The sequence below is a fragment of the Triturus cristatus genome, chromosome 2_2, assembly GCF_964204655.1.
Source record: "Triturus cristatus chromosome 2_2, aTriCri1.1, whole genome shotgun sequence".
Lineage (NCBI taxonomy): Eukaryota > Metazoa > Chordata > Amphibia > Caudata > Salamandridae > Triturus > Triturus cristatus.
The window spans coordinates 265,238,566-265,262,854 of record NC_140582.1 but is presented as its reverse complement, the minus strand read 5'-3'; the positions used below and the strand labels follow the sequence as shown (position 1 = coordinate 265,262,854).

Below are 24,289 nucleotides of genomic sequence, written 5' to 3'. Positions count from 1 at the left end.
ACATGTTGTGCGCTGTTGCATCTAGCTAAAATGGTCATATGCTACTGCTAGGCGGTTGTACTGGGGGTTGTGTAAAAAGACTATTCTAAAACTAGCCCCGTCAACTCATTCGTAAACAAACACTTCACCGCGGAGACTGTGCTCTGATCTTCTGCGAGAGCAGGGGGTGTGTCTGTGAGTCTGAAGGCGGCGTCTCTCCAGTTCCCGCCCAGTCTCACCACACCACGCTCTCTGGCGATAAAAACCCTCTCTGGGCTGGGCAGTGTACTTGTTGCTGCTGCGCCTCCTGCCCGCTTCATCGCCGCGCTTCGGGACCTCTTAGCTAATTTCCTCTCTCCGCTAACGCCGCTCCCTACCGCCGCCATGGTGAAAATGATTCAGAGTAAGGTATGTTTTCCGCTCCGTATCTTGTGTTTATTGTGTTGGGAAAGCGACGTAACAGGATAGAACAGAAGGGCTTGTGTGTGAAGTGGAAGGCGTGGGAGGATACTGGTCCTTAACCGAATATTCAGTCTCCCTCCTCTGACTCACTGTTCTGCGCCTCCATTTCCCCAGGAGGTCGTGCCTGGACATTCATTAAGCTGATTACTCAGTCTCCTTAATTTAATTAAATTAATTTTGGTTGCTTCATAATTGTTTTGTAGCAATGTGGAACAAATGTATCAAGTCAGCCTTGGATACTTGATCATGCTGACAGTGCAATTTGCGGCTTGAAGGTGTTGCAAGTAACTTAATAACTCATCGGAGAACTTGAGTTTTTTTTCCCTTTGATCTAGCTCCATGATGTATGGAAAACGGGCAGATGAACACGTGGAGGTTTACAACCTATCATGGATGTAGAATTACAACGTTTAGCAATTCATAAAAAAAAAAAAATTGGGTTACGTTTTGAAAGAATGCGGAAGTCGTTGGCTTCCAGGTGTACTCCGACAGAAGTTTGCGATTTGTATTTTCACAAGAGCAAGTATAAACACGTGCATCAGCTTATGTGAACATCCTCTATTTTTTATCTCCGCAATGAAAATACATTTCCCTGTTGTGAACTCCGTTCCCCAAACCCTCACCCGTTTTTGGGGTGTCCGTTCCCAGCATCTCAAAGTATTTATTCCTAACCTTACCAAAGTATCTTACCAGCAATCTCTAGAGTGGGAATGGGTTATAGTGGAGTTTGTGAATACGCATAGATGGAAGCCCAGCAGGTATGCAAAATTTAGTGTTGAGTGTGCAAGAGCATGCGCTAGCAAATGCGTTTTGCTTGTGAGACACTCTTGTATCCAAAAAGGGCTTGGAGCCCGCCCGTTGTTTACTCATGTGTTGGCTTGCGTGGTACTCTTCTTTACAGCCTCGTAATTGTCACTGCAGGCCTAACAACATTTCCATTGAACTCAATGGAGCAGGGACCAAGCACTGATTGATTCAACTTAATCAATGCTGTCTGTGACTCCTGTCGTGATTGAAGTACTACTTTGTTCCTTTTACTTTCCTGTACCCTACAAGCAGATGGTGTGTGACTGACATGCCCAAGTTGCCGTGCTCTAATCCAAAATAATCTGCCCCATTCCAATCCACACCTTCCAGTCCAGCCCAAGTCACCCCCTCCACTCCACTCTAATTCACCCCACTCCAAACCACCCCTCTCCAATCCACCTCCATTATTTCAATCAACCCCATTCCACTCAATCCAACCCACTCTACTCCAGTCCAATCCACCCCACTATCTCATTTCACTCTACCCTATTCCAGCCCACTCTACTCTACACCACTGTACTATACAACACTCACTGCCATTGAACCACTGAACCATTCTACCCTCCACTCAACTCTACACCATTTTACTCCTCCTGCTCCACTCTATGATACGGTCTAGGACACTCAATGCCACTAACATTCAGCCATGCTGAACAGCAGCCATACTGGTGTACAGCATGGCAGAACACATTGCCAAAGCCAGTAGCTCTTGTATAGGCAAGACCTATTGGTTTTGCCAATGCTTGTTATGTATGGAGTGTTGGCTCCATTTTCTGTATGGCTGATACTTTGGTTGTCTCATATGGAGCAGTAACCAAGCGCTTACCAAGCTTAAGATCCTATGTAGTCTTCAATGGGTTAAGTCATATCTGGACAAATGGGTAAGATTGTATTGTTTTTCTGAAATCTAGGTGATTGCAGATTGCCCCTATTTACTTCGGAAAGGTGCTCCATAGTTTGTAGGATTGTATTGAGACAGGGGAAAGGTAGGAAGAGCTGCCATCTTCATCTAAGGTTCATCTGTTGAGAGTAGAGTTTGGATCTGGATTGTTAAAAAATCAATTAAATCCTATGGCTAGACATGTGGGTGATGTTAGGAGCTCTGAAAGAGGTTCTTCTAGGAACAGGTACACTGTGTAGGGTACTGGTGATGTGATCCAGTCTATTCAAGTTTAGCACTCGTATGGCTGTAGCATTCTGGATTCTCTGGAGCTTGTTGATCAGTCGCTTCATAAGTCTCATGTATAGCCCATTGACATGAAATAGATGTGATAGCACTAGGGCAGTGAGGCCTGTACCCTTTCAGTGAGGGGAGTCTTGCTAGGGGAATGTCTATTGTAATGTTCTTTTACTGTTTGACGTGCTTTTTGTCACATTGTTGGCCTGGCTTTAGAGTAAAAGTACATACTCAGATATTTACTTCATAGAAAATCATAAAAACATGTCCAAAACATATTATTAAAAAGTGAAAAAAATCAGTATACATGTTTCTACATCTAATCACATTCTTTAAAAGCCTCATCCTAATGTACCATATAATCAATGGGTAAGGTCTGTAAATATAGAAGAGCAGGTTGACATCCTCTAAAACCATAGGACCTCAATATTGGTAAAATCTAGCACTTTTGCTGTTCACTATAAAGCTTAGAGAATACAATTGTATGCATTGTTGTCTGTAATGACACATCATCACAGGGGCATTTAGATAAGCATTGTGAGCAATTGTTAATCACTGGGAAAAGGACCAGATGGTGGAATATATCCAGCTTGAAAAGCATTAAAACAAATCTGTCTTGTCAACGTTTTTTAAGTATGGATGCACGTCATTAATGACCAGCGTCATTTGATTGTTACAAACACTCAGCTACATCAATTCAATGGGCAGTCTGAATTCCTCCATTTAATGATAAACAATCAGTTTGTTCTAGGAATTCAGGCTGATCAAAAATCTCAGGGTGGCTCATGTCACTTAACCTTTTTTTTTTTATATATAATTCAGCCATGGTATTTGAAAAGCAAAGTGAGATTTGAGACAATCTCTAATCATCTCACGATTGAAAGTAATTTGCTCCATAGACCAGATCTTATGCCACAAAACAATTGGCTGGATCTTAACTAAATCGGTTAATAAAAAGGGTATCCCCAGCTCAGCATGGCATATATAGGAGGAGCAGCTATGTGGTACCGCTAGGAGATATTTCAAAAAGGCATTCTCTACCAATTGCAGGGGTTTACAATCAGTGTGCCCCCATACCCTCACCCCCTATACAGCTATTGATAGACACTTTGGTTTATAAATGGTTAATAATTCTTTGGGCTGTTTCCCATGCCATTATTGGGTCACTTCTTGACCACTGTAAAGAACTCTGTCTTATGCTGCATCACCTGCAGATTGTCCAAAAGGCCACAGTCCATCCTCGGCCTCCTCTTCTTTTTTTTCTTTTCCCTTTTCTCCTCATTTTCTCTCCTTTTTTCTTTTTTCTCCTCCTTTTCATTTTTCCTCCTCCTCCTTTCCATTTTCCCACTTTTCTCCTTTATTCCCCTAGTCTTTCACCTTCTTTTTTTTCTACCATTTTCTTAGCTCTAGTGTATTGGAATCTTGTGTTATTCAAAAAAACTTCCCACTGAACCTGACTTTTGCATAACTCGGCTAGTTAGGGTCTCCGTCTCAAAAGTTTAGGAATAAACTATTGGAACACCTTCCCATCAGATATTAGACGTCAAACAGATTTTCTTTAATTTGTAAACTCTTGCATATCTGGGTGTTCACAACATAGGACTTCGCCCAGGTCATGTTGCATTTAAAAACCAGTATATGAATTGGATAAGCATGCACACCACAAAATCCAAAAATAAAATACATTCAACTTTAACCACAATTGTTAACTTCTTCTGCGACACAGAGAAACACTTAATCACTATCCACCACCAATCTTAATCTTGTGAGGTTTCCAAATTCCAATTGTGATTTAAAAAAAAAAGAAAAAATCCCAGTGATGTTCATCAATGTGTTTTGGATAAAAACTTCAGTAAATTTTATTATTTTTAATTTTTTGTCCTCATCTCACCTGATCAAGCGGCAGCGGATTTAATAGCCAACAAATAAAGATGGAACGGGGGAAGGCCCAGTGGCTTACCGCGCTTGCTTGGGATCACCAGACCCATCCCTTCTGATGTTTCTCAGGGATATGGTGTAATCATAGGACTGATGGTAACAAGCTCAACGAGCGACCCCAACACATTAACGGGTGCCAGATATTTAAGACCTTGTCCACAGAGCGCCCATACTCCAGCCTAGCCATAATAAATGCCGCATTCAGCTAATCCTCTCTTTTCGGGGGGAGTGGATCCTTCCATCTCTTGCAGATCTCTCTCCGTGCCAATAATATCAAGTACATTAGTAACCCTTTATCCTGCTCGGTGGCAGAGCTAGTGAAATGCCCATCGGCTCCAAAAAACACCAAAGAGATTTACTTCCACCTTGGATTTAAAAATGTCCCGGAGGGTTAACCCCACTTCATTCCAAAATGCCTCCAGATTATGACATTGGAAAAAAATATGCTCATCATTGGCTAACTGGGTATGACACCTTGGACATGGGGGAGGGGGGCAAACTTAGTGATCTTATAGGGAGTGTAGTAGAGTCGATTTTATAACAAAAAAATGATTTTTCTTTCAGCAGGCTGGCTTTATAAATTCATAAAGAGTTTTTAAAGAAGGCTCAAAGAGGGCGTCGACTTGGGGGCCCATGTTGGAGGTATACCATACTTCAATCGCCTTGGGTATTTTGATGTCATCTGCCACTAGTAGAAGATTGTACCAGACCGAAATCTCCTTCTTTAGGGGCCCTTGCTGACACAATCTCTCATCGGAGATGCGCTGAGAAACATGGCGGCCGTAGGCTAAACGGTCGTGGCTCTTCTCTCGGAGATGTCGGGCGTGTAATTTAACAATGTTTCTTTCCCGTTGCTAAAGGTCCCGCTCCCCTTTTGCTAGTTTTCTTATTACCTGTCTCTGGGGGTAAAGGATTTATCTCTACTCTCTACACGATGGAGTCAGCTTTAAAACCGATCGATGCGGCGGCATTTTTAGCTGCGCGCGTTTAGCAGTGCTGGCTGCCCGGAGCTGGTGGAGGAGGGTTCCGGCTCGGATTGGAGGATTTCAACGAGTGATTGGCAACGGCGCCGTAGCGGTGAGAAGGCTCTATCGATGTATCGCGCTTCCGGTTGATCAAGTAAGGACGGTGCGAGTCGGAGGTGGTGGGGAAGCTGTCTGTCTCCATGGTGGAACCTCTATTTTCTGGCTTAGGGTAAAATCCAGCTTTGACGACCTTCCTCGGTTGGAGTGGGGCGAGAAACGCTTTCTTAGGGAGGGTAGTAGTTCCTATTGGGAGGCGGTGGAGTGTGTACCGCCGAGTTAGTGGATGGATGGAAGTTGCTCCCGGGTGCCCTGATAACTCCGTCCAGGAGAATGCGGGGGGTTTGGAGAGCGGTGAGGAGGTGAACGGTACGGAGAGTTTTCTGCGAAAAAAAACTACTACCACAGGTAAAAGCCTCCTGCCGGAACAGATACGCTTTGCATGCTAGGTTGGTCCTGGATCCTCAACTGAAACCCTCTCAATACCCGCTGAGGACCTCTCCCCCGATTTTTAGAGATCAGGCCTGGGAGCAAAAAAGGCCAAACATTAGAAGAGCCATTAGATAGCGCCTGTGCCTCCCTAAAGAAGAAGAATCCGGCCAGCGCAACTAGCGTGCGAAGAAGAGGAAAATCTAAGAACTCTCCTCCCTCCAAAATCAGAGTGACGCCATCTCTTAAAACCTATTACAAGGTCATGGCCTCCAGCACAGCTGCAGCTACTACCACACTTACACTTACAGATTCCATAAAAGATGGAATTGCAGTGAAGAATCTTGAGGAGCGTAAGGGTCTGACAATGCAGCAATGTCAGGCTCTTAATGAAGTAGTATCTACAGCAGCTATAGATTCCTCTCAGGAGCAGATTGTGAGGATACATCCTGAGATAAGATTATCAAACTCCTTCGCTGTCCTCGCTGAAGAGGGATTTAGAGAATCAGCTCCAGAGAGGGACAGACCTAGTGTCGGGGGGGATTACTGACTCTGTCTCTATCACCGCGACCTCCGTCGGTGTAGCTACCAGCGCCACTGTACCGGTTACGATTGCAGCCTTGGATACGTCGGATACGTCGAACGTTCATATTGCCTATGCTAATACATCTTCAGGCCATCAGTCGACTCCCTCCTCCTTTTTCTTTTTCCTCTTTAGCGGATATTCTCCTAACAATGAAGGATGACATCCATTCCAGATTTACCATATCTGAGAGTAATCAAGCGGTGTTGGCTAATAGATTTTCCATTTCAGAAGCCAATCAGGCAGCGATACAGGCCTCATGCGAGGCACTCTCAGTAAGGATAGATGCAGTCACATTGAGAACTGACGCTATGGAAAATGAGTTACCAAAGATGAAGAGCTCAATTTCCATGGTGGAAAGTGATATAGTGAGATTGTCCAAAGAGAATATAGAGATGAGGGAGGACATTGAACGGCTTGAGAACCACTCAAGACGAAATAATTTAAGACTGTTGAATGTACCGGAAGCACAAGAGGGCGCAGACCTAAAAGGGTTTGTGATCAGGCTCCTGAGGGATACGGTGTTGCAAGGCGCGGATGAAATTGACTTGAACATAGAGATACAAAGGGTTCATCGGGACCCTTTCCGGAGGAACCCTGCGCATCAAAAGCCGAGGAAAATCCTGATCAATTTTTTATCATTTACTGTTAAGGAAACGATCTTGACACAAGCCCTGAAAGAGAAATCGATAACATCTAAAACCCTCAACTCGTTTTCTTTCCAAATTAGATCAGACGTTTCCCATATTACGGCAGTCAGGCAATGGGAACTGGGAAAGAGGTTGGAGGTGATTAATGCTCTAGGGGCAACTGCAAAATTTAAGTTTCCTGCACAGCTCCGGGTTATGTGGAATAACCACATGTATCAGATCAAGTCAGTAGAAGAGGCAGATTCCTTGGTAGTTAAGATAAAGGGAGACCAGAGAGATAAACGGTAGTAGTAACTTCTATTCTAGAAGAGGTAGGAGTAAGTTTCTTTTTCTTTTTTTTGTTTTTAGAGTTAAAAAACAAGGAGACGAAGGATGGAAAAAAAATAACTCTTTTTTTTATTTTTTTTTTTTTTTTTTTTTTTTTTTTCCCAAGAGGAGGGGGAGCCAAAAAGTTGTGCCTATTGGTAAGGAGGGTTTCTCATGGGTTAGGGCGTTAGGTATTTTCTTTTTTATTGTTGTTTTTTGGGCACTGGGTTTTAAGGGTGGAGGATCATTGGGGCACTGGGGTGGGGAGCATATGGGCAAAAATTTTAAAAAATCCTCATCTCACCGATATCTGATAAAAGTGCTGTCTTAGTCGAGAATCTCTTAGTGTCTGTTAGTGGTATAAGTGGACGGTTGAGATGGTGGGGGGCACAGGGTTAGAGAGAGGAGGGACCGTGTTTTTATCTTGGAACGTAAACGGTATGCGCTGCCCCAGGAGACAGAGATTGATTTTTAAGTATTTGGAATTATCCCGAGCCCAGGTCTTCCTTTTACAGGAGACTCATCTGTCCCTCGAGGAAAGTAACTCTATATTTTCAAAGATTAGTTGGATAAAGTGCTTTAGCGCTTCCCATCAAGTCGTCTCACATAAGAGGAGTTGCAATTCTAATAAAACAAGTTACATTATGTTCAATGGGGAGAACTCAATCCGACTCCTCGGGCAGGTGGATTGTTGCTTAAGTATTACTCAATAATGTAGAGACAATTTGTGTCTCTTTCTACGGTCCAAATTTGGACGATCCCTCTTATTTATTTAAACTTCAATCAATCCTGATGCTGGAGGAACCTCCTTTAATTCTAGGAGGGGACTTTAATGTGCTGTTAAACCCCAAAATAGATAGATCTAATTTAAGCCACTATGTAGGAGCCCCTAAGGTTCGTCGGGCACTTCTGAATTTAATCCATGACCTTCAACTAGTTGATTCGTGGAGGCTTAGGGAGGGTCAACGTAGGGGGTACACGTTTCAGAATAAGAAACTGGGTCATTCCTCGAGGATAGACTATCATAGTCTGTCGCAAAGGGATATCGAGCAGATTACTATCTTACCTAGCCACATATCAGATCACGCCCCTCTAGTTTTAAAACTCTCTAGCGGTAAAGAACGAGGGCAGACAAGGTGGACACTAAAGAGGGCAATGCTCAACAACCCTGATGTAATACTAGCTATTAAGACCCTTTCCGTCGACTTTTCCCCCAGAAACATCGGTAGTGCCTCGCTTGATTGGGTGTGGGATGCGTATAAGGCCACTCTAAGAGGGACCCTCCACGGATTAATTTCAGGAATTAATAGAGAGGAGACCAAAGCCTTAAAAGATCTAGAAGGGAGAATCGGCCAGCTTGAGTCTGCCTGGTTATCCCTCTCCTATGATCCTGAGCAAGCCCGACTGATTTAATCAGATCTTGATAATGCGAGACAGGATTATAGGGTGAAGCTGGACAATAAATGCAAGGCACAGTGGGAAGCATCTCGTATGGAGAATTTTGAATATGGGGAGAAAGCTGGGGCTTTGTTGGCCTGGAAGGCTAGACTTGATAGATCTAAAAATAAAATTAAAGAACTGGTAGTAAATAATGAAGGAGAGATCTCAAATAGAGTTGAGGACATGCAAACTTGTCTGCTATCTCTGTTTTCTGATTTTATGTAAGGAGGGGTCTGTTCCAACCCTGAAGCAATAAGAGCTTGGCTAGGGGATAAACAGCTCCCAGCGTTATCTTCGGAGGATAAATTATGGTTAGATGCTCCCATTTCCGAAGAAGAAATTCAGGAACAAATTAGGAGATCAAAGAATAAAAAAGCGGCTGGTTCCGATGCAATACCAAGTGAAATTTATAAACTCTTAGCGGACGAACTAGTTCCGGCCTTAAAGATAATCTTTAACTCTATTTTTTCGATAGGAGGCAGGGTCCCTGCATCATGGAAGGAAGCCATTCTGGTTCTGATTTTGAAGCCAGGTAAAGACCCCACTAAGGCAGATTCATATCGACCGATCTCCCTGCTGAATGCCGATTATAAGATCTTTGTCGGCATTCTAGCGGGGAGATTGGCAAAACTGGCTCCGAAGTTGATCCATCAGGACCAGAAGGGTTTTATGGCCGGAAGACACTTAGATGATCTGACTCATATACTGCTAGGAAATATAGATCTTGCGGTACAAAGACAAGTTCCCATGGCCTTGGTCGCGCTGGACGCGGCCAAGGCCTTCGATAAAGTTTGTTGGATCTACTTGTGGGTTGTCCTTGAGGCGATGGGATTTGGCCCGATCTTTATTGAGACCCTTCAGAGATGTTATCAGGGGGCCTCGGCCCGGATACTCCTGAAGGGTGTGCTTACCTCTGTTTTTTACATCCAACGAGGGACCAGGCAGGGTTGTCCGCTTTCCCCATTGTTGTTTAATATTTATATTGAACCGTTGGCCCAAGCGATTAGGCTAAATAATCTAATAGTTCCCTTTCAATCTGGCCCTTACAGCTCGAAATTAGCCCTCTATGCGGACGACCTAGTAGTATATACTGGCAATCCGGAAATCACGATCCCGGTTATAGAGACTCTAGTGACCTCATTTGGTGCTGTGTCGGGGTATGAAGTAAATAGCTCCAAAACGGAGGTCATGTGCTGGAATATAGACAACTGGAGTGGGAAGGTCTCTACTGAGTTTAGATACTTGGGAATTACAGTGGTCGCAGATATGGATAGAATCCCGCAAATCAATCTAGATAGAGTTTCCAAGGAAATAGTCCGTCTGTTAAACAAATGGGGCAATCTTCCTTTGACGATTTTTGGCAAGGTTAACCTTGTAAAGATGGTCATTCTTCCTAAACTCTCTTTTCTATTCTCCACCATTCCGTTGTCATTTTCATTGAAGGGTATTAATAAAATACAGGGTAGGATTGGGAGTTTTATATGGGGCGATAAGGGAGTAAGGCTTTCTTGGAAAAAGCTCAGGCGTAGACTCCTTAAAGGCGGATTGGCTCTCCCAGACTTAAGCCTTTATGCAGCAGCCTTTCATTTTAGGAGCATACGAATGTTGTTGGGGAAGTTGGATGAGTCAAGCTGGGGCAAACTTTTAGCTGACATGGTGAGAACTGAGGGAGGGGATGTAGGAGAAGCTTTTCTCTACAAATTTGGTTTCCCTAGATTTTTCAAGCGGGTTAGACTAAAGATATTGAGGGCTGCTCTAGAGTTATGGTATAAGGTGAGATCGAGTTGGGGGATTGGTTATTTCTCAGACCTGGCTCCTATTTGGGATTCTCCTGCCACACCTCTCTGGCTTAAGGATGCCCTAGCCATCCCAATAAAATGTGCTGGTATCTCTGTCTGGTCAGATCTGCTGGATGGTGAAGGTGTTTTACCCTGGGAATACCTAAGAACCAAGATAGGTCCAGGTTTGTCTAGATTCAAATATCTTCAGATAACTTCTTGGTTTGGGGTGGAAAAGGAGAAGGACGAGATAAAAGGAAATTGGGAAATCGAGAGTACATTTTATCTTGTGCCCATAGTTTATATTACTTGCTCAAGGGCAAAGTGATAGAAAACAACTAAACAAACCAGGAACAAACATTTGGAAAAAAGAAACAAAAAGGTCACAATTGTCTGTCATATTTTAAAAACAAAAATAATTCATATTCTATGCTAAAGGACACTCTATCCATATTTTAGTTGTTGTTATATGTTTACTGGTATTGACCGTTATAAGAACGTGTGCTTTTATTTGGGGTGGGTCGTCACCCACATGAAGGAGTAATGATGATGATGAAGACAGATTTATAAAAGCGCACAGATGCTCCTGGCTAATGACACTAACTTCTCAGGGTGAACCCCAAAGTCATCAGCATAAACTGAGTTTAACCTCCTTGTAGCTATGGTACAGAGCAGATAGGATTTACTTAGAGCAATGTGTAAAGTATCCGTGCAGTACCAAAAAAGTAATAGTCAAAATACAAAAAAAAATCAAATTAGAACAATAGAATTAAATGTATTAAACAAAATTACACCAGAACTATAGGAATCCAAAAAGGGGAAACCCAAGATATGAATTTCTAAAGCTTTAAGTAAAGATAGCGCCAAAAAGCTCTAAGTGCTTATTATCGTCTAAGGAAAAATAGGATCTAGACACAATTTCAGGCTGAACGTAATAAAGCACAGGTCAGATACACCAAGCTGGTTCACCCCTGAAAGAGATACTTTCTGACTTTATCTTTTTATTTTTTATGGAGCTCAAATTCCTCCAGCAGGCCAAGCCTGCATCCCAGGATGGTGCATCTAAATCTGACACATTTGTCACAAGATTCTTCTGATGGTTTCTGAGGTCTCACAAGTCCAAACGTTTTCTAAATCTCAACTTCTGGGGTTTGTGGAGCAGCTCCTCAGGGTTTCTTCTAAGGCTTCCAGAACCTCAGGGACAGCAGTTAAGGACCAGATGTCACTCATGCAACTGCCACCAGCAAAGTTGAGTCTACATATAGAAGGTACTGGGCAACTGAATACTTTAAAAAAAGGCTTCTTGCAGCTAGTTGTGTCCCTGTAGCAACACAGGAGGACACACAACTGACCATTGGAGCCAACTTTTTTGTACTGGGCGCAAGAGGGAGGCAGGTCCAGTCCTTCAGTGCTCCTCTCAGGTTGCGTCAAGCACGGTCCAGTCCTGATCCGATCTTTTGAAGATCCAGAATTTGTTCTGAGGAGGGCTCTTTGGAGTGCAACATTGATGGCTGGTACTAGCCAGTAGGTGAGGAGACTCCTTTGATACTCCCTAACCAATGGGGTAAAAAAGTCCCAGGGACAACACTACCCATTTTTTCAAAAGTTCCTGTTTGCTCTACTACAAACAATTCCAGTATCCCTCACTCCTGAAATCTAAGATGGAGAAAATCTTCCCCCCTTTTGCACAGCCTGCGTTCCCACCCAGCAGTGTGGCTCCGGAAATGAGCCGCCCCCTCCCTTGTGGTCTCTACAAACTGGTTTCGCCGAAGGTATGAAAGAACATCCAATTTCCATGTGTTCAAATAGCAAGGAGATGTAAGTAAAGAAAAATGTCTCTAAATCCAAGTATAGCATCCTTTTGCCCAAACTCAAACCATGCACACTGTTCTTTGCCTCCTGAACACTGGACTCAACCAAAAGGCAACTCGAATGCAGTTACTTCACAGCATTCGTAAGTCACCTCAGCCAGAGACTTAGTATAAAGATGGCTGCCTTCTCATGCCGCCACCGCTAAGAACAATGAGCTCACCTCCCTTAGTTCATGAAGCTCAGAAACTCTCCTTACCTCCTCCGAACTCCGATAGGCAGGCGCGGACAAGAAAGGAATGGAATCAGCTTCCTCAGCCCTCCGCAAAGTGTCAACAAAACAATAGACATCCATGAGTAGAAGCTACAACCAAAGTCTTTTGTGGAAACAAAGTATCTCTTCAAAATTACGCATTTTGACCGATATGCCTCGTCCTTATTTAACAGCCTTGGATTGGTCTCCTTAAAACTATAAAAACACCCATTGCCTCATGGGAGATGTAGTTTTCCATGTCAATCTCTGAAACGGCCTGATTCGTGCGTGATCATATTTCACTATTGAACAGTCCCACTCACTTACTGCAGACGCCATGCGCTAGAGTCCTGACAAGGAACATACCAACATTAACTTCATACACTTTTAAATATCATCCACCCTACCTTGTTGGTGGCGGGATCTGCTTAGGGTTAACCTCTTACTATTGAAAAGCAGGGATTCCTACCTATCAAAAAGAGTTATTGTCACAGGTTGTTTTTAGGGTACTGCAGTCAGGCTACACATGGTAGGCCTGAAGCCATGTTTTACAGAGCAACCCTGTGGATGGCACTATAGGTGCTGTAGTCTACAGGCAAAAAACACACAAATGATGGGCAGAATGCAGAACAAATTAAACATTCACCCACAGTAAAAAGATCAGGATTCAATCCATTGTTGTTTTGCTCACCATGCCACCCCAGTATATACCCAGCCATATGCAAATCAGTCTTGATCCTGCTCCTCATGGGAACAGTTCAGATTGAACTGTCAAGCGAGGTCCTCACTGGACCAGAAACAAAAATCCTGGGACTGGTTTTGGGGTACTACCCCCTCATCAGCCAGGCTAGCTTGAATCCAGTGGCACATCTGGGCATAAACTGGGGTGGCATGGTGAGCAAAAGAACGATGGATTTAACCCAGATCTCTTGACTAGGGCGGTGAATGTGTGATATGTTCCTCATTCCGTCCATCTTTTGTGTGTCTTTTGCACTCTACAGGCGGCATTTAACTTCCAATTCCTGGGTGTATTTACTACTCCATAACACAACATACTAGGGGATTGTAGGCAAGTTAAGAATGTCGAGCAGGGATAAGGCAACTTAACCACATTTAGAGGGGGCACAGGCACATTACTTCTGTTTAGCAGGGGTAAAGTGCAGTAAGTTACAAATAACAGCAAAAACAGGGTCCAGAAAAAGGAAAGAAATATGGGGTAACGAAGCAGATAAGGTGGATTTGAGACCATGGCAATCAATAATACATAATTGATCAGTTTCAAATGTAGCTGAATTGTATGTTTGTTAGGGCAATGGCCTGCACTTGGACTCATTTGACCATAGACTTCTATTTTCTGTAGAAATCATACATTAATTCAAATTGGATATATTAATCCATTTAAACATAATTGTAACATTTATTCCTGACGTGTCTCGAATGCCCTATACCTTGTTTTATTCTTACTATTTCCTGCATTCCTGTACATCCAAATTCCCTGTTTTTCCCTTAATGCCTAATAGAGTTTGTCACGTATCTTCAAGTTTGCAAATATTCTTTTTAAAGTCGATTACCTTTTTATTAATGGATGAAGTTTATTTGTGCATATAAAGTTGTAAAGAACAACATGTCCCATGCCATAACTCTCCAAAAGAATGGATGTGTATTATTCTAACCGATCAATTGTTTGCTGCATGTACATTCAATCATATAACCATAGTAAATTGTATTGCGGCTGATGAATATTTGTTTCATAGGGTATGTAGTTCCTGTATTTCTTTGTGTTGTTGGAAACTTATTTACTATATTTTCCACATCTATAGCTACAATTAGATATTCCATGGCTTGCATTTTGTTTATCATTGATGCTTGTTATTTACTCATCAATGGGACATAGGTGATTTTTAAGGATTTTACCACTTGAAGTCTGTAGATGAAGCCTGTTTAAGCTATTTTCCAATATTCATTTTTCTGATGCTTTGAAGTATGTTGTACAATATTTTTTATTGTATATTGAAATAAAGTAAAAAACCTCATTCTGTTTCAATTTTTTTTTTTTTAATCAAAACTGTTAGACCTGGCATCCATTTCGAGGTTTCCCCTGACTTTTTGCCTTCTGACCTCCTGTATTCCTGTTTTCATTTTTAGGTCTCGCGAGCCAAAAGCTCGAAGAGACATTTTGTATGTGGGATTTTCAAAGTGCTACCCACAGTTTTGGCTGGCCTAAACCTTGAGTGCACGATCACGTGCACAGCTGCTCCCACTCCCCCCTCCCTTCTCTATAGCTTTCTTTCACTTTAGCCGCTTTGACCCTTGCATTCCCCCCTCCCTTCTCACCCAGCCCTTTGATGCTCTGCTTGATTACTTTCACTTTCGCCGCTACAAACTTTCCACTCCCCCCCCCCCCCCCCCTCCCTTCTCTATAGCTTTCTTTCACTTTAGCCGCTTTGACCCTTGCATTCCCCCCCTCCCTTCTCACCCAGCCCTTTGATGCTCTGCTCGATTACTTTCACTTTCGCCGCTACAAACTTTTCAAGCCTTTTACCGCCTTTGATTTTCTTTTATTTTGATGAGCCTTGATTCATACGCGCTTGTGATTTCAAGGGAAGTCTTACCCATCTTCAACTAACAGCATGCAGCCAAGCGTGAAGGATTATCGCTTGTACTTTCATTTCATATCATCTACAGCGCGTGTCCTCTAACGCATGTAAATAAATGTAAAGGCACGATCAGACAAACGGTAAGGATAATCGCTTGTGCTTCCATTCAACTTTGTCTTCAGCACGTGTGTTTGTCAGCGCGCAGCAGATTTTCATGTTTCCTCACTCATGACTATACATCCACGCTTGCATCATGTTTCTCCATCTCTCCCTTCCTCCTATGTTGTCCTTAGTTAACTTTACATCACTCTCTGCTCCTTTGCCACACACTCATTTGTCCTCAGTGTATCGCCTTCACGCTTTGCTTCCACTGATAGCATAACATAGTATAGCACAACAAAACAAAGCATAGCATAACAAAACCTAACAAAACATAGCATAGCATCACAAAACATAGTAAAGCATAACAAAACAAAGCCTAGCATAGCAAAACACAACAAAACATAGCATAGCATAACAAAAAATAGTATAGCATAAAAAACACAACAAAAAATAGCATAGCATATCAAAACAAAGCATAGCATAGCATAACAAAACATAGCATAGCATAAGAAAAAATAGCACAGCATTACAAAACTCAACAACACATAGCATAGCAAAGCATTGCATACCAAAACACAACAAAACGTAGCATAGCATAACAAAACATAGCATAGCATAACATAGCATAACAAAGCATAACATAACATAACAAAACACAACAAAACGTAGCATAACTAGACACAGACACAGGGCAAAATGCAAAGAACTGTGGTGGGGGAGGGAGGGGAGCACGCACAAGCCCAAAGACGTGTAAGCCCAATCCATTCATCAGCTTTTGGATGTTATAAAATCCACAGTAGTTTAATACACCATAACATAGCAGAACATAACAAAAAATAGCCTAGCCTAACATAAAATAACAGCATAACATAACAGAACATAGTCTAACATAACAAAACATACCATTACATAACAGAATAAAACATAGCCTAGCGTTGCATACCATTGCATAGCATACCATAACTTAACATAACCTAACATAACAAAACATAGCCTCGCCTAACATAACATAACATAACAAATCATAACATAGCATAACAAAACATAACCTAGTATAGCATAACATAACATAGTATAGCATAACAAAGCATAGCATAGCATCACAAAACATAGCATAACATAACAAAACAAAGCCTAGCATAGCAAAACACAACCATTGCATAGCATACCATAACTTAACATAACCTAACATAAAAAACATAGCCTCGCCTAACATAACAAATCATAACATAGCATAGCATAACATAACATAGCATAGCATAACATAACATTGTATAGCATAACATAACATTGTATAGCATAACATAACATTGTATAGCATAACATAACATTGTATAGCATAACATAACATTGTATAGCATAACATAACATTGTATAGCATAACATAACATTGTATAGCATAACATAACATTGTATAGCATAACATAACATTGTATAGCATAACATAACATTGTATAGCATAACATAACATTGTATAGCATAACATAACATAGTATAGCATCACAAAACATAGTATAGCATCACATAGCATAGCATAACAAAGCCTAGCATAGCAAAACAAAGCCTAGCAAAACACAACAAAACATACCATAGCATAACAAAACAGTATAGCATAAAAAAACACAACAAAAAATAGCATAACATAACAAAAGTATCAAAGCATAGCATAACAAAGCATAGCATAAGAAAAAATAGCATAGCATAACACAACTCAACAACACATTGCATCACAAAACACAACAAAACGTAGCGTAGCATAGCAAAACATAGCATAGCATCACAAAACATAGCATCACAAAACATAGCATCACAAAACATAGCATCACAAAACATAGCATAACAAAATACAACAAAACATAGCATAGCATAACTAAACAAAACATAGCATAACAAAACACAACAAAACATACCATAGCATCACAAAACATAGCATAGCATACCAAAACAAAGCATAGCATAACAAAGCATAGCATAGCATAACAAAACACAACATAGCATAGCATAACAAAACATAGCATAACAAAACATAGCATAACAAAACATAGCAAAACAAAACATAGCATAACAAAATACAACAAAACATAGCATAGCATAACTAAACAAAACATAGCATAACAAAACACAACAAAACATAGCATAGCATAACAAAGCATAGCATAGCATAACAAAACACAACATAGCATAGCAGAACAAAACATAGCATAACATAACATAACCTAACTAAACACAAAATAGCATAGCATAACAAAACACAACAAAACAGCATAGCATAACAAAAAATGGCATAACAAAACAATGCATAGCATAGCATAACAAAACATAACATAGCATAACAAAACATAGCATAGCATAACAAAAAACAACAAAACACAACAAAACATAGCATAACTAAACAAAACACAGCATAGCATAAAAAAACATAGAATAGCATATCAAAACAAAACCTAGCATAACAAATCATAACAAAACATAGATTAGGCTTAACAAAGCATAGCATAGCAAAACACAACAAAGCATAGCATAACACAACACAACAAATCACAGCATAGCATAACAAAACAAAACATAGCAAAACAAAGCATAGTATAACGAAACACAACAAAGCATAGCATAGCATCGCAAAACATAGCATAACAAAACAAAGAATAGCATAGCAAAACACAACAAAACATAGCATAGCATAACAAAGCATAGCATAACAAAACACAACAAAACATAGCATAGCTAAACAAAACATAGCTTAGCATAAAAAACATAGAATAGCATAGCAGATCAAAACATAGCATAAAAAAGCATAGCATAACAAAACCTAGCATAGCAAAACACAACAAAACATAGCATAGCATAATAAAGCATAGCATAACAAAACATAGCATAGCAAAACAAAACATAGCAAGACAAAGCATAGTATAACAAAACACAACAAAACATAGCATAGCTTCGCAAAACATAGCATAGCATAACAAAACAAAGCATAGCATAGCAAAACACAACAAAACATAGCATAGCATAACAAAAAACAACAAAGCATAGCATAGCATAACAAAACATAGCACAGCATAGCAAAACATAGCATAGCATAGTATAACAAAACACAACAAAACATAGCATAGCATAACTAAACAAAACATAGCATAGCATAAAAAACATGGAATAGCATAGCATATCAAAACAAAGCATAGCATAACAAAACATAGCATAGCATAGCACAACACAACATACTTTCACTTTCGCCGCTACAAACTTTCCACTCCCCCCTCCCTTCTCTATAGCTTTCTTTCACTTTAGCCGCTTTGACCCTTGCATTCCCCCCTCCCTTCTCACCCAGCCCTTTGATGCTCTGCTCGATTACTTTCACTTTCGCCGCTACAAACTTTTCAAGCCTTTTAACGCCTTTGATTTTCTTTTATTTTGCTGAGCCATGATTCATACGCGTTTGTTCCGATTTCAAGGGAAGTCTTACCCATCTTCAACTAACAGCATGCAGCCAAGCGTGAAGGATTATCGCTTGTACTTTCATTTCATATCATCTACAGCGCGTGTCCTCTAACGCATGTAAATAAATGTAAAGGCACGATCAGACAAACGGTAAGGATAATCGCTTGTGCTTCCATTCAACTTTGTCTTTAGCACGTGTGTTTGTCAGCGCGCAGCAGATTTTCATGTTTCCTCGCTCATGACTATACATCGACGCTTGCATCATGTTTCTCCATCTCTCCCTTCCTCCTATGTTGTCCTTAGTTAACTTTACATCACTCTCTGCTCCTTTGCCACACACTCATTTGTCCTCAGTGTATCGCCTTCACGCTTTGCTTCCACTGATAGCATAACATAACATGGTATAGCATAACAAAACAAAGCATAGCATAACAAAACGTAACAAAACCTAGCATAGCATAACAAAACAAAGCCTAGCATAGCAAAACACAACAAAACATAGCATAGCATAACAAAATAGTATAGCATAAAAAACGCAACAAAAAATAGCATAGCATATCAAAACATAGCATAGCATAGCGTAACAAAACATAGAATAGCATATCAAAACATAGCATAAAAAGCATAGCATAGCATAACAAAACATAGCATAGCAAAACACAGCATAGCATAAGACAACACAACAAATCACAGCATAGCATAACAAAGCATAGCATAACATAGCATAGCAAAACAAAACATAGCATAACAAAACAAAGCATAGCATAACAACAAAACCTAGCATAGCATCGCAAAACATACCATAGCATAGCAAAACATAGCATAGCAAAACATAGCATAGCATAACAAAACATAGCATAGCATAACTAAACAAAACATAGCATAGCATAAAAAACATGGAATAGCATAACATATCAAAACATAGCATAAAAAAGCATAGCATAGCATAACAAAACATAGCATAGCATAGCAAAACACAACACAACATAGCATAGCTCAACACAACAAATCACAGCATAGCATAGCATAGCATAACAAAGCATAGCATAACAAAACACAACAAAACATAGCATAGCATCACAAAACATAGCATAGCATCACAAAACACAACATAGCATAGCATAACAAAAAATAACATAACAAAACAAAACATAGCGTAACAAAGCATAGCATAGCATAACAAAACACAACAAAACGTAGCATAGCATAACTAAACAAAACATAGCATAGCATAACGACGCATAGCATAACGACGCATAGCATAACGACGCATAGCATAGCAAATCAAAACATGGCATAAGAAAGCTTAGCATAACAAAACACAACAAAGCATAGCATAGCATAACAGAACATAACAAAGCATAGCATAGCAAAACAAAACATAGCATAGCATAGCATAGCATAACAAAGCATAGCATAACAAAACATAGCATAGCATAACAAAACATAGCATAGCCTAACAAAACAAAACATAGCATAGCCTAACAAAACAGCACATAGCATAGCAAAACACAACAAAACATAGCATAACAAAACATAGCATAGTATACACAAAGCATAGCATAGCATAGCAAAGCATAACACAACATACGAAAACATAGCATTAAGTTTGATAAACTCATAGTAGCGGCTAGCTAGCTAGCTTTAACGGGCAGTGAGTGTAAGCAACTCCGTAAACCCAGAAGCAGTCACTCGGTCACCTTTGCTCTTGTATTGCAGTCGCTTCGTTTATTAAACAGTGCCCATATTTATACTGTTAGCACTTTACTTGTGCAAATTTCAGGGCTCACAAAACTTTGATGAATCGAAATTTACAACACAGGCTGTTAAGTTCGTGCTATATAGAACCCTAAGGATAAATAAAAAACATTGCCATTTACAATGTGAATAGCTCCAACAAACACAATACCTTTTTCAAAGTACAAAACATTGCCATTTACAATACCAATAGCTCCAGCTCCAACAAATGTGAGACCTATTGCATTTCCAATGCTTGTTTTGTTGGCTGTAGGAATCTGGGCTCTTAACCACAGCTAACCAGAGCTAAAGGGCATATGCTCTGTACTTAAAACATGGTAACCTTTGCTTATCCACAATTGGCATATTTAATTTACTTAACACATCACCTCTTAAGTTAAACCTGACTGCTCTGTGCCAAGCTACCAGAGTGTGAGAACAGGTTAATTTAGGTTGTGTATCTTACTTAGCCTGACTATGATTGTGGTCCCTACTTGCAGGGGATGCAAACCTCTGCCAACTCTAGACCCGATTTGTAGCAAAAAACATTCTACTAACTGTGCCTTTTTAGTGGCAAATATTAAGAGCTTTGTCTCTATCTCATTTCAAGGAATGTTTGTAGAGTACTTTCTGCTTTTGCTCCATGTGCATTGCTGTTACTGCAGCTGTTTGGCTTTGATTAATTCCCCATAAGCAATATTATTAATTTGGTTTTTCGAGCGGCAAGATGTGACATACAGAGTGCTGTTCAAGTTGATGTCTTTCTGGTGTAATTTACTGTGCAACCTCTCTCCCTAGACATACAATTGGACATTAAGAATTATACATTTGCTGCTATATTAGCTAGGTAATAAAATGGTTATCATTCGCGCATCAGAGCCACGGGCAGGCAGTGTCTTGGGCGAGAGAGTTTGACTATAGGCGCTCCTCCCCTGCTGTGCTGAAGCTCATGGGGGCCCTAATTAGGCAACCTAAGTATCGTTTTTAAAGAGAATACCAAGTTGGTATTGGGTGAATGTATTTTTGACAAAGAAGCAGATTAGCCTTTGACATTGACTAGGCTGACCACACTAGGTAACAGTCAGAGTGGTAAAAGGAATCAACATCTGAGGTCCTGAAGAGAAGCTGACGGGTAGGCTTCGAAACATGTAGACCTATGAGGAAACTGCCCATTATAGTACTTTTTCCTCCTTTTCCCCACTTTTATCAATACCAGCTATAGGGAGTATTAAAGTGTAGTTTTCCACACAGCCAGGTATTTTTGAACTCCCTTATCTTTTGACCCTCCCACTCTCACATCAAACACATTATTTCACTTCACTTGAAAGTGCTCCCACGTATCCGTAGGTCGTAGTATGCACTGTCCCGCAGCGGGGCGGGAAGAACCAGATGATGAAGCATGCCATCAAGGGACCTTTTGGTGAGTGAGGGCTATTTTACAACACATATTGTTTCTCCTATGCTAGAACCCGAATGGTTCTCTTGGGTTTAGTCACTGTTTGTAAGGATAGCAAGGTTCTTTGTAATTGAGAGTGGACTTCCTTTGTTTTTTCATTATCATTCAAGCATGCATGACACTCCATTATTTATTTTTTCTGTTCCATTCCGGATAATGAAAGTCACCTATGTAGTGACCCTATATTATAACCATGTTCTGTATGTCACCTGCCCAGTCACTCCAGGCATCCAGCTTCTCATACTAACCTATGAACAGGTTGCCATAAGAGGGGTAAACCTTGATCCTGTATCTGTTCCATATATATTTTGATATATCATATTCTAATACAAAAGTAATTCATTTTTCAATACAACTTCATTAAGTTGCACTCTGCACTCACTTTAGAGCTGCTGATATAATTACCTAGTCTAGTGTATAGATAATATTTTAAGGCTGTAAGGCTTTTCTCATGTTTCATTGCTGTGTATAAACTGTGGAGATATTTTGCCACTAATAGTTTTCAATCTAATACCAAGACTATTTTACCATAAGGCAGTTGTCCAATAGCCACACACTCAGGGAGTGCTAATAACAATCTTGTGAAAATCAACTATCAGAAGGAGTTGCAACACACAATAGCACTCAGCTACTGCATCACAGGAACTTTACACAATGTGAAATCTGCAAATGCTCACAACCTTCAAATAGCCTTCATGATTGGGCTTCATGAAGTGGACCAATTAAGCATGACTAAAAACTGGCTGAATGATTTTTTTACAAAACATCATAGACTCCTTATTTCCATCAGATTTTAAAATCTTCTAAACTGGTGGACAAGGCAACATTGGAGATGGGATGACCTGTATCGTCAGGCTCCTTCACCTGCTTGTTGGCAGGCTCTACCTCCTAGCCATCCTTTAAAACATAAGAGTTGCCTTGCCTTCTAATCCCTCCCTTACCCTTTATGTTCATATAAGCTATAGTCCCCCTAATCTTCAACGTTTCTGATCTTTTATCAGTGCATATCTCACTTAATCAGATACTCTTACCACCACAGTATATATGTGGGACATTTTTAAATTGACTAGGCTAATGCAGACTGTACAGGGAGTTGGGTAACGTGTTTAAAACTACACAGTCTTACCCAACTTTCATCCATCTAGACCAGGGATACTCAAACTACGGCCCTGGGGCCGCATGCGGCCCTACTGACCTTTAATTGCAGCCCTCTGGTGAACAGCAGCACTGGACTGCATTCCCTTGACAGAGCAGGAACATTCAGAAAACTGTGAAAGTAATGGGTTTCCTTTATTTACATGTTAACTAAAGTAACTGAAAAGAAGGTGTCCTGGGCAACTTATATTTAGGAACACCTTTAGCTTTAAATACATCTTGCACTAAACATGTAAAAATATGATACACTTTTTTGAAGTTTGCAGAGAGTTTATTATATTAACATGAATGAGTATTGCTTTGACATTATTTCTTGGTGCATGCTAATAGAGCGTTGATGGCAGACAGACGTCGCGTGAAGGGACACCATGCATCTGTTTCAAGTGCCCCTACACCCACCTTTCACCACACCGATCCTTGCCTTGCTGGCATCCGTGCGGTCCTCAGGCATGCCACAGACAGTACTTTGCAGCCCCCATGAATATGTTTGCAAGTACCCATGATCTATATAAAATTATACGAATATAACGAATATAACATTTTACTTCTGAATTTTATTTTAATTAAGGGAGCACACATTTCCCTTTTGCAGAAGTAGACTGATTTGACATTTCCTGTTGTTCTATATTCCTTTCTCAAAAAAACACTACCAAGAAATGCACAAAAAACTAAATTTGGTTTGGGAGTTACAATTTATAAAAGGGACATTCTTGAGCCGAGTCCGAACAAGAAAATGTTCATATTAGTATTGAATGGATATGTGTTCAGTATTCTAAGACCATTGATGATTTTTCAAAGGCGATTGCTCCCTCAAAGCTAATAAAGTACAAATCCACACCCTGCAAATCTTAGTTCAACAAGGAATTGCTCTAAATCAGATAATTTGAGTCTGACAAAAAGAAATACCAAATAGAGAGCGAAGTCCAAACTAAAACTCACACAGTGTATAAATATGGACATTTCGAAAACCGCCTTCATCCAGAAGCAAATGTCCCACTCTCCCAAACCTTTTTGCTTCTTATTTAACTATATAAGAATTAATGCCAAAGCTTCTAATGAAGTGATTTCCTCTCCTAATGAAAAATGCAACAAATGCCTGGCATTTTCTTCTATCAATTGCCAAAATAAAAGAAGTCTTCAACACCAAAATTACTCGAATCTCTGTTTATGC

The 24,289-nt window shown here is 40.5% G+C and overlaps 1 protein-coding gene across 1 annotated transcript in view; it reads left to right on the top strand.

The window, feature by feature from the left end:
• Positions 1 to 229: 229 nt before the first annotated feature.
• The window catches only part of LOC146862134 (thioredoxin-like), a 54,731-nt gene continuing 30,671 nt past the window's right edge, over positions 230 to 24,289 (top strand). The window contains exon 1 of the mRNA XM_085641321.1: positions 230 to 387. Within this exon, the coding sequence (XP_085497447.1) occupies positions 364 to 387 (24 nt within the window). The 5' untranslated portion in view covers positions 230 to 363. The remainder of the gene's footprint in view (positions 388 to 24,289) is intronic.